Source organism: Cydia amplana, chromosome 9, assembly GCF_948474715.1.
Source record: "Cydia amplana chromosome 9, ilCydAmpl1.1, whole genome shotgun sequence".
Taxonomy (NCBI): Eukaryota; Metazoa; Arthropoda; class Insecta; order Lepidoptera; family Tortricidae; genus Cydia; species Cydia amplana.
In genome coordinates, this window is record NC_086077.1 from 17,234,325 (window position 1) to 17,246,612 (window position 12,288).

The 12,288-nt window shown below is 40.9% G+C and overlaps 1 protein-coding gene across 1 annotated transcript; it reads right to left on the reverse strand.

Annotated features, from left to right (window-relative positions):
* Positions 1–505: 505 nt before the first annotated feature.
* On the reverse strand, positions 506–10,837 carry LOC134650865 (cytochrome P450 9e2-like). The gene is made up of 8 exons (XM_063505800.1): positions 10,653–10,837; positions 8,780–9,029; positions 7,698–7,833; positions 7,268–7,360; positions 6,915–7,136; positions 6,683–6,783; positions 6,212–6,380; positions 506–681 (listed from the first exon to the last, which is right to left on the reverse strand). Exons 1-8 carry the CDS (start codon positions 10,835–10,837, stop codon positions 515–517), a joined length of 1,323 nt encoding a protein of 440 aa, XP_063361870.1. The 3' UTR covers positions 506–514.
* Positions 10,838–12,288: the final 1,451 nt, after the last annotated feature.

Genomic DNA, 12,288 nt, shown 5'->3' on the forward strand with positions numbered 1-12,288 from the left:
AGTTAGTAAAACCTGTGACGTCATCGCCTCCGATATTGCTAAAGCACTCTCAGAATTACAAAACGGTTAGTTTTCACCCATGACGTCATCAGTTCCGATATTGCTAAAGCACTCTCAGAATTACAAAACGATTAGTTTTCACACATGACGTCATCGCTTCCGATATTGCTAAAGCGCTCTCAGAATTACAAAATGGTTAGTTTTCACCCATGACGTCATCACCTCCGATATTGCTAAAGCACCTCTCGGAATAACAAAACCAGCAGTTGCGGGTATCACAAATACATACTTGTGATTACAATTTCATAGTTTCTGATATTACTCTTGCATACTTCAAATTACAAATATAGAAGTTGTATATCCAACTAATAGAAATTGCAAAAGTCAATTTGTTCCTATTAGTTGACTCTCCTTGTCCCCGGATTAAGTTTTATTTTTGTAATTATAAGTGTATTTTTGTTAGTTTTTCTCTCAGTGTAACATTAGTTTCTCAAGTCTTTTATGTACATTTATCTTAAACCCTCGGTTTGAGCCTCAACCAATGTCCACCCTTGATCCTCATGTTGAAAGTATCCGAGGCCAGCACAGGGGGGATGATTGTCTTCTCACACGGCATCAGTTCATAGCGCCGGACGAGTTGGTACACCATCACCTTCACTTCGCAGAGAGCGAACCGGGACCCTGGTTAGAATTAGTTATATGTTATTTATATGGCGGGTGCGCCGGCCATTTTGGAACCGACCGGCCTCGCCCGCGATGACGGTAAGAGACCCGATGGTATGACCCTCGTGCCATGGAAGATGGGACGGCCCCTGGTTTGGGACTAGGGTTGCCAGATGGTCGGGATTCGGCGGGATTCTCCCGATTTTTAGCATGTGTTCCCGATTCCCGACAAAGTGAAAATGGTCCCGAAAAACAGTATCACGTTATAAAACAATAATTTCAAGTTGAACTGTCGTCGAGCGAACCAGCGACCCGCGTCGAGCCCGTCAGCGCGCGCGCGGGGCGCGCGTGGCGAGATTGGGCAGAGCAGCTGACGTAGTGCCAATAATGTAAAATATCGTTGTTTTTAATACAATTAATTTAATTTGAATGGTTCATTTTCCCGACTTAAGGCCCAAAATCCCGAAAAATTCATATTTTTTCCCGATAATAGCGCCTTTCGATCTGGCAACCCTATTTGGGACGCAACCTGTGCCGATACCCTGGCGCTGTCTCATCTTCATGGCACTGCAGTAAAGGCTGGTTCGGCTGCCAATTCGGCCGAGGTCCTCAAGCGGCGCAAGTATGCAACCATAAATAGTGGTTGCATATTTGAGCCGTTTGGGGTCGAGACAATGGGGCCTTGGGGGGAAAGCGCCCACAGGGTTTTTAACGAGTGCAGCCGTAGGTTAGTAGAATTGACGCGTGACCAGAGGGCTGGGTCATATCTAGCACAGCGGATCAGCATTGCCATACAACGTGGCAATGCTGCCAGCCTTCGGGGCACGCTGCCAATAGGCGGCGATTTAGCCCAAATTTTTTATTTATAGTTTAGGCTTAGTTTTTAATTTTTATTTTAAGGGTTTTTGTTGTTTGTTACTTGTTTTAATCTTTAAATATAACATTTATTATAACTGTTATAGCGTTAGCGATTGGCATGTTGTCTACGGGGCCTAATCACATTACCTACATATTAATAACATTATCTAAGCCTTGTGCCTGCAACACTCATCAAAGTCAAATAATATTTTTCTACTCCAGCACTTAAATGTGTCAATTAAATGACTGACAGTGATATCTAAAGCAATGTCATTTGAATGATTTGTCTATAGGCTCATAAGATGATTGCTAGCAGTCATCTTATGAGTATAATACAACTGCTTTATTTTTTTTAAAGATACAAGTTCCGATCATCTTGATTGAAAGAGGTATGTTTTCATTTACAATAATAACTCTTTTTTTTTTAAATAATAACTCAATTTTTTTTAAATAATAACTCTTTTTTTTTAATAATAACTCTTTTTTTTAATAATATTTTTTTTTTTTTTGCTGCAGCTGTCATAGAAAAAGTAATGTATGCAACAGCTCATAATTGGTTCTTAAAATTCTCGGGTCTTTTTTTACAAAACTCGACTACGTCTCGTTTTGTAACTTCGACCCTTGAATTTTAAGAACCCTTATTATATCACTGTTGCATAAACTACTATTTCATCACTCATTCACTTCACGGTGGGACAAACTGGGACTGGGAGATGACGTAAGTCCATACTGATATAAATATTATTATTCTCTTTATTTATTTATCATCTTAAGTAATATTATTATTCTCTTTATTTATTTATCATCTTAAGTTAGGTTAATTTATAATATGGATATAAAAATAAAATACAAAAACACTTACAAAAACAATACAAAATACTTATAAACATATTATAAAAAAACCTAACCTAGGGTGCCGCCAGCAGCGGGGCAAGGCCCAAGCTGCCGGTGGTCAGGGCTGCAGAGAGAGGAACCGACGGACTATCCGCGCCGTGTCCAAGATCACCGCCTTCTGCATCTGACCCTTGATCCAACCACCTAGCGAGAGTCTCTCAAGATGTTGGTCGAGACTCTTCGCTATTAGACCGTTCGCTGATACAACTATCGGGACAATGATCGTCGAATCAACATCCCACATGGCGGTTATCTCGTGAGCCAAGTCTAGGTACTTACTGGACTTGTCCTTCTCGGCTTTCACGAGATTCTCATCATGGGGGATGGTGATGTCAACGAGCACGGCCCGGCGTTGCGCTCGATCTATTATCACAATGTCAGGCTTATTGGCTACAATAGTCCTGTCAGTGATAATAGATCGATCCCAATAGAGCGTGGCACGGCCATTCTCGAGAACCGGCACAGGTGAATACTTGTAGTACGGTACTTCGCGGTCCACAAGACCGTATAGAAGAGCAAGCTGCTGGTGAATAATCCTGGCTACGAGATTATGTCTGTGCAAGTACTCGCCGTTAGCAAGATGAGAACAACCGGAAATGATATGCCTGAGTGACTCTCCGGGACGGCGGCATGCCCGACAAATGTCGACCGTACCGTCCCTCAGGATATATTTCCGATAGTTGTTCGTCATCATTACTTCGTCCGCAATTGCACAGGCAAAACCCTCGGTTTCTCCGAAGAGGTCCCCGAATCGTAACCAGTTCACCGACGCGAGCAGGTCTACATCGGGTCCCGTGAGGCCCTTGTAGAACCGACCGTGTAGCACCTTACTCTCCCATGCCGCCTTGCGATCCGCAGTACTTAGTACCACAGGTTTGCGCCAGTTCTCGTTTGCCAAGGAGAGCGGCGTGAGGTTCCTGTCTACTGCCACCACATCACGATGCATCCCACACTCGTTGTTAAGGAAATAATTCCTGAGATTGTACACCTCGCGGTTGTGGAGATCCTTGGCGTTTAGGAAGCCTCGGCCTCCACATTTCCGTGGGATGTACAATCTCATAACCGACGAGCGTGGGTGTAGCATGCGATGTGCGGTGAGCAGTGATCGGACCCTCCGATCCAGGGCGTCCAGCTCGGTCTGAGTCCACCTTAGTATGCCAAAGGAGTATGTGAGTAGGGGCATTACCCAGGCGTTGAAGGCGCGCACTTTGTTGCCTCCTGACAAAAGACTGTTAAGGACTTTTGTGAGCCGACTGAAAAAGCGCTCCTTCACCGACCGTCTAATACCCTCGTCCTCAATACCCAACGACTGTGACATACCAAGGTATTTGTAGGTTTCTGATTCAGAGATAGATCTGAAAGACATTGTCACAGAAGGTTGTAAATTTGTTGAATTTACAACCCTCCCCCGCTGTACATGCATAACCGCACATTTATCGACACCAAACTCCATGTTGATGGCACTACTGAAGACTTCGGTGGTGTTCAGTAGCTCCTTCAAGTCTTGGTTATTTGGTGCAAATAATTTGAGGTCATCCATGTACAGAAGGTGAGAAATGACTTCACCCTCTCTCCGAAGCCGGCAACCTAGACCCAAATCCTTCAGCAGGGTGCTGAGGGGATTCAGAGCTAGGCAGAACCATAGGGGACTCAGACTATCACCCTGAAATATTCCTCGCTCAATCCTTATGAAATCCTGCGGGCCAGGGCGGTCATCCCCGCCTCCTGGTTGACGAAGGACTGTGGTCCACTGCCTCATACATGCGCTTAGAAAGGCTCTCAAAGCTGCATCAACTTTATACAACTCTAAGACCCTCCCCAGCCATGAATGAGGCACCGAATCATAGGCCTTCTTATAGTCAATCCAAGCGGCCGAGAGGGCCTCCTTGTTCCGCCGGATTTGTTGGCAAATGGTCATGTCTATGAGGAGGAGCTCTTTAGTACCACGGGACCCAACCCTACATCCATTTTGAGCGGGGGCCAAAATATTGTTAGCGACAATGTGCGCGTTGATTTTTGTCCTCAAAATGGATGTAAGGAGCTTATAGAGTGTAGGTAAGCACGTGATGGGTCTGTAATTCTTCGCTTCCGTGGTACTACCGGACTTATAGAGCAGGAAGGTGACACCAGTTGTTAAGGAAGGTGGGAGAGAACCAAGCTCAAGGGCTTGTTGAAATTGTGCTGCCAAGCACGAGTGCGAGCATCGGAACCATTTTAGCCAGAAGTTGTGCAATCCATCCGGCCCAGGACTTTTCCAGTTCTGGGCCGTGCGGATGGCACAACTTACGTCATCGGAGGTGATAGTGACTACCCCCATAGGTTCGATGGACTCGCATTCACGCTCGACAACATTCATCCAACTCCCCTCGGTGTGTCCGACAGGCACCGACCAGATGCTACGCCAAAAGTCAGTCATGACAGTAGGATCCGGCGGCTGCGTGTCGGACTCACGAAGGTTAGTTTCCTCCCACTTTCGGTACACCTTCCTTTGGTCACTCTGGAAAAGACGATTCTGCTGGAATCGATCCACACGCTCTCTGTAGCGGCGAATACGGTTTGCCCATGCATAGACTTTCTGCTTAAGAAAGTCGATGCGCTCCGTGATATTGGCAATATAGTCGCGGGGCTCAATACCTGTCCCCACGAACGCCTGATTCACAAAGCGCATTACTCGGGGGCGGTTATTGCCCCCCCTAAAGCAGATCAGCTTTGCAATCAGAGTCCTAAAAGAGCTGATACGTCGCTCGATCCGTATTTGCCATGCGGGGGCACCTCCGGCGGTCCTAGGTGCACGTTCAGAGTCCGGAAGCTTGACTCGTGCAACACGGCACGCCGCGATGGCTCCGCAATACATGATCGCGTGCGTATCATCTAAATCTTTACTAGTCCGTAGATATGGCTCTAGTAAAGCGTTTAGGGCTCCCATTAGCGCTAGATTGCGTCTATTCATAGGCAAACGTGGTAATCGTGGCCTAGTGTTGGGAGTGGAGCGATACTGCGTAATCGCCTCATCCAGAGTCCTCCTCAATTGCTCATTGGCTGTACTACTCACACACTGCGCGATCTCCTCCTCGTCGGCGCTGAGATCCACCCGCGGTGCCCCCGGTGCCTGGTCGGGTGTCGGCACCGGATCCGGCGACGTCGCGGGCGGGTCCTGCGCCAAGGTGGAGGCCGCGCAAGCAGAGAGAGCCTCCAGGCGAAGCCGATCAAGTGTCGAGTCATCCAACCGCTTTAGCCGCTGAATGACGCGCACCTGATCCGATAATCGCTGCTCCGACACGGTGATGGTGGGTTCAAGAACCTGAAACAGAGGCAGTATTCTTGAACGATAGGCGGATAGTTGTGTTCCCCCCTCTGTAGCCCCATAATAGGCGCGCATGACGTTCTCGTTCATTTGTCGAGTCCATCGCATGCGTCGCACTATACCACCGGCAGCGGGAGCCGTGGGCGGGGCAGGATGTCCCGCAGGCCCCAAGCGTGCCGGCAGCGGTGGCCGCCCTCGTCGCGCAGGTGGTCGTGGCGGCGGCGGCGGCGGCCCGCTCTCGTCACTGGACCCGTCTGTGTCAGGCGCCGTTGCGAACTCGTCGCCTGACGACGGTGTGGACGAGGAACTGGACGATATTATTATTATTATTATTATTTGACGTATCAAGTTTTGCAATGTGTGTTTATTGACTATGCTCAACTTAAATTTTCGTTCTGAATCTTGACTTAAAACTCTAAGACCGTTACAAATTAATTCAGTTATTTCGGAAACAGACTTTTGCAGTTTGCGACATATTTTATGTGTCCTTACCAATACAGTTTCTGGGGCCTAAACCAAAAGGCAAATAAGTGAACGGCTGGATCGTATACTTGTTCTCCTCAGAGAAGCGCTCAGGCTCAAACTTCTTGGGGTTTGGAAAGTATTTCGGATCGTGATGTATCGCCGCTACTGGTATGTTGATGACTTCACCTTTTTTCAACTGAAATTTATAAAAAAAAAATTTTTGATAACTATAAATGATATTAAATGTAAATCATTGACGAGAAACACTTTAAAGTGAAAGAGTAAGATTATTATAGCATAGTGGAAGGAATAATGATTATAATGAAAGTCCGGTTGTAAAGCATTATTTTTGCTATGTCATAAACATGAAAGCCTAACTAAGCATGTATGCAGATCTCCCACCTAAGTAATTATTTAGTAGAGAGTAGTTTGCAAGAATGTAAATTGTATTAAAATTTCCCTACATTTATGACTAAAATAGATTGAACGTTTACTTACAATAAAGTCTTGAGCAGCTTTATCGTTGGGTTTGCCCAAATTGTAGTCCTTTGTACAAATTCTGTCTGTTGCAACAACCGGGGGCCAAAGTCGTAATGATTCTAAAATAAATAAAAAAATGTCTATTCACTAATACAAACAAAAATTTGCGAATTTGCGTCAAACGTAGTAGGACGCCCTCAAACTAGATGGAGCGATGACCTGTGCAAGCGGGTGGCAAGTTGGCGCTTACCTGAGACGACCATATCCAAATAAACCATGTTCTGAATGGAGTTGTAATCAAATTTTCCGCCACTTCTCTTCTCATGTTCTCTTACTTCCTCTGCCAACTTATCCTGGACCTCAGGGTTGAGAGCCAGCTCGTAAAGGAGGAAAGTCATGGCTGAAGAGACAGTCTCAAAACCGGCGACGAAAAAAATTATTGCTTGTGCGACTAGATCTTCGTCTGTCCAAGCTGTTGAAAGTAAATAGTTTTGTTTTTGTTTACACAGTACATTTAGTAGATCTCATTTATGTACCTACATAAGAAAACTTTATTTACTTTACAAGTTGACATTTTAGGATTTATCATTTTTATAGTTACACCTGTATTATTTTTCTTTTTGCCGACATTAGATTCTTCTACTGTCGCAAAACCAGCATCAGCATCTTTGGTAAGATCTTCGTGAGTAAGTCGACCTGCAATGTTTTATTTATTTATATTAGTCTCTAGCTGTCTAATAATATATCAATTAAAAATATCTTCTTTGTCGGAATGTTACCGTTGTAAAAATTTGGTATTTGTGAAAATAGAGTTAAAGGAGATGTTTATGACATGAGTGTTTTATTGGAAATGAGATAACTAGTAGGCAAATCAAAAATATATCAAAAAAAATAGAAATAGAAAACTTAAACATTTGTTGGCACAAAAGAGGTTACAAACTACAACATTTACGTATAAGTAATACATTATTTTGTTACAAAGTTTTACTCGAACATAATTAAGTTGCCTATAAATAAAACTTATTCATTTTACCTTTCTTCGCCTCCATAAGTAAATGTATCATGTCTGGTCGCAGAATATTGTGCGCTTCACGATCCTTCATCGTGCTGAGTACCAGGTGCTTGAAGAAGTTAGTCACATCAGCCGAGAACAGGTTCATCCTCATCAGCTGGACATAGAAATGAAGATGTTTTAGTTGTTGTTTAAACACTATAGCAAGTCGTATCTCGTTGCATAATAATTGATTGTGCTAATGTAATGTTACGTATAAAACTCTTTTCGAATAATTTTTCTCCAGCTGAAATAGAAAGTATTTTCGAAAATATTTTGCCAAGGTTGTGTAGAACAGTGTAGCTTAGGTTCAGGTTAGGCTTCAGGTTAGGTAAATGTTAATAGTTTCAGCACAATAACAATTATGCGAAATGAGTTTTATGCGTAACATTACATAAGGACAATCAATTATTATGCGACTCAATATGGACTCGAAAAATTCTCAAGGAGGTACAGATATATTGCATAATTGTTTTCCTTCGTATTTTCTCGGAAACGTTCGTATTTGTCATGCTACTTCAATCAACCTCAATAGATTTTGTACCGAGACTGACTGAAATAGCAAGACACGTTCGTACGTTTCCGTAAAAATACGGAGGAAAATAATTATGCACTACATCTGTATTTAGATTTGACATTTCTGGTTGAAGTACACGTAGTACTTTTTTTTCAGCTTTGCCAAGAAATTACTATCGCAAAAGTCCTGTAGTTTTCATAAGATAAGTAAATTATTTTTTCTTCGAGAGAGATGTAATTATTATATTGTATTTATTTCTGAGAAATAAATAATATTGCGTGATTTAACAAATTCTATATTTTGATATTTCGACTGAACTATCCAAATAATGCTATGAACAGAGATACGTAGAAGAGGGAGATATGTCTTTTGCCTAGTAGTGGTACAGTTGGGCTAATAAATGGAAACAAAGATGAACTAGTTAACCCTTTGCCGCATACGGAACCATATATGGCAGATGTGATATTCAACAATATTGATAGCTAGCAAAGTTAAAATTTAAACAAATATTTCTTATTATATGCAGTAAGGAGCAATGACAACAGACCTTCATAAGAAAAGGAACTGAGGCAAAACCGAAAAACTTTAGTACGGTTTCAAAGCCAAAGTTAGTAATCGTATGTCCCATTCTCTGAAACTCATTATTGGGCTCCGCGTAGGAATCGACACTTAGGCCGAAGGCACTGGACGCTATCACATCATTAGCGTAGTGGGTTGATAGGTCTTTGACTTCGATGTCTATGTAACCATCTGCAAAGGAAAATCGTTTGTTTCTTTGTTCTTTATTTGCTTTCATAAGATACAAGTATCATGAAAAATTGTACACAATAAAATAAACTTAGCCTAAATCATACATAACATTCAAAATTAAATTCAGAATAGGTTGTACGTTGTTTCATATACTAAATTTTCGTAGAATTGCGCTTCATAGAAAATGTTTCTCATATTATCATTTCATAGAATGATCAACTTCCAGTGCACATACATTGTAGAAGATCTATTTGTATATTTTTTATAGTTCAGAAAATTAATGTTTCGAAATTCATTTTATGAAATTTCAGGTCATATATTATTATTCCTTATAATATTAAGTTTATATAAAACTTGTTTCCAAGCCTGCATATTCATAGAATTGTGTTTCTCATTTTATTAAACTTAACATTTTAATTTTCTAACCTAACCTACTTTTCTGGCAACAGTTTGTTTCTGCGGTGATCGCAGTTCTAACCTAACCTAACCTACTTTTCTGGCAACAGTTTGTTTCCGCAGGGGTCGCAGTTCTAACCTAACCTAACCTACTTATCTAGCAACAGTTTGTTTCTGCGGGGGTCGCAGTTCTAACCTAACCTAACCTACTTTCCTGGCAACAGTTTGTTTCCGCAGGGGTCGCAGTTCTAACCTAACCTAACCTACTTTTCTAGCAACAGTTTGTTTCTGCGGGGCTCGCAGTTCTAACCTAACCTACTTTTCTGGCAACAGTTTGTTTCCGCAGGGGTCGCAATTCTAACCTAACCTAACCTACTTTTCTAGCAACAGTTTGTTTCTGCGGGGGTCGCAGTTCTAACCTAACCTTACCTACTTTTCTGGCAACAGTTTGTTTCCGCAGGGGTCGCAATTCTAACCTAACCTAACCTACTTTTCTAGCAACAGTTTGTTTCTGTGGGGGTCGCAGTTCTAACCTAACCTACTTTTCTGGCAACAGTTTGATTCCGCAGGGGTCGCAGTTCTAACCTAACCTAACCTACTTTTCTGGCAGCAATTTGTTTCCGCAGGGCGCGCAGTTCTAACCTATCCTACTTTTCTAGCAACAGTTTGTTTTTGCGGGGGTCGCAGTTCTAACCTAACCTAACCTACTTTTCTGGCAACAGTTTATTTCCGCAGGGGTCGCAGTTCTAACCTAACCTACTTTTATAGCAACAATTTGTTTCTGCGGGGGTCGCAGTTCTAATATTACAATTCTTTGCATTGAGTTTCTTTTCAATAAATTTGAATGAAGTGAATAAGTTCTGAAATAATAATATTTGAAAAGAAAATACTCGAACTAAATGTTATATTAAACAGTTCCTATGAAATAACAATCTATGAAATCTGTGTCTACGAAACAAGAATACACGAAACATAATTCTACTGTTTGATAAGTTTCTAAATTTAAAAAGTTTGATAGTAATATTCATTCAACTGAATTTCTGTGAAATATGTTTCAACCAAGTAAATAGTCTATGAAACAATAATATTGAAACTGAAAGTATATGAACCAAATAATATATGAAATAATTTCTGAGAAACGATATTCTATGAAATTTCTGTCTGTGAAATAGGGTGACACCATCTCTATCAGAATCGCGCAAATATCAAATTTGACAGGTTAGATCTTAAACATATCGTTATCGTATCTTAGTGATGTCTAAAAGATATCTAACTTGTTATATAGTTCATCGATCACATAAATAAAATGCTTTTTTCTGAATAAGATAGGACTCATGTTCCCCATCGGGGGTACGGGCTTCAAGTGCTTGATGCTATATTTGCTGAATCTTGAGTAAACCTGTCTGAAGTACAAGTACACGCCTATAACCAGGGCTGCGATCCATATGTAGAGTGACATTATCTGTAAGGGTGAAATAAATTATTGTTTATGCAGAATTAAGGGATTTAACAATTCATATAATGCTAGTGTAGTTGAAATTGTTAAAACTAGGGGCATAAAGTGTCATAAAATATGAATATTTCTGGTTGAATAATGCGTCGTTAAGGTTTGTCCCGCTATCGAACGAAATATATACTAGGGGTACAGAATTACAGATATCAAACAGATAAAAAACCTTGTTCATTATGACCATCATAATACATTTCTGACACTCGGGACCATGACCCCAATATACTTCAGCTTGATATACTCTTAGCCGGTTTTGGGTGTTTGACAATCAGCTTTTTTTACTCACATTTATGGCCTTGTCAGTAACTACGTGTAAGCGATAAAATCACAATAACAAGCGCGACTGTTCCGAGTGATGTTCGACGCGAGACTAAAAATAAAATTATCTAGCTTGTTTACAACTACGGGTGAGTCATGATGACAATGTAGATTATCCTATCATTTAGGGAGCAGATTATGTTTTACAGATTTTATATGGTACCCGATTCAAGTTCAAAGAATTGTTATTTTGATCTTATTTGACCTTGAAGATTGCTAACGCTGACTGGTGCATGCGAAATGATGTGAAAGATGTGCGTGATCTCCTAAACAATCGTCAACGTCGTATCAAAACTAGTCCGAAATCGTAACAAATGTTTAAATCTGAATCAGTACTTTTTGTAGAGAGACTGACTGAAATAGCAAAACACGTTAGTGCGTTTCCGTGAAAATAAGACGGTAAAGGATTATGACTACATAATCCATGTCTATCCTATAATAAAAATATAGAAAAAATAAAAATTTAATATCATTTGATACATTTCACATGCAACACTCAGCGTGAGCAATCTTCCAAGTCGCATCAAAACCAGTTGAAACCCATAACAAATTGTTAAATACAGAACACGTTTACAAGAGTTATAATCCTTATATCAGACGTATCAATATAAATATATAAGATTAAATATGTTACACTTTCTAAAGTTGACGATTTAGACGATAATTTTAGACTATCTTATCGTAGTCATTTTATTGACAAACGATTAGTCATCCGAATACTTTCATAATAAAGAATCATGGCTACCTAAATATTGATAAAATGATTAAAAAAAAAACATTTCTGTTAGCTAGTAACAATTCACAGTAATTATCCCCTTTTAGTGTCCCGTACAAATGTTTGTTCATGGAGCTCTTAAAAGACCTAAATAAATTTATAGGTGTATTTCGGCACACTCACTAAATAAGTAAAAAAAGGCGGCTTTAAAAGTTTTGGACGCGAATAGTTGACTTCCCATAGAACATTTGAAATTCGCGCCTTTTTCTACTGACTAAGTGAGTGACTTTATTCTTTATTTTGTTTAAAATAGCTATTTCTGTTTCTTCAAATACCTGATTGAATTAAACGCCATCTCTTTTTTCGT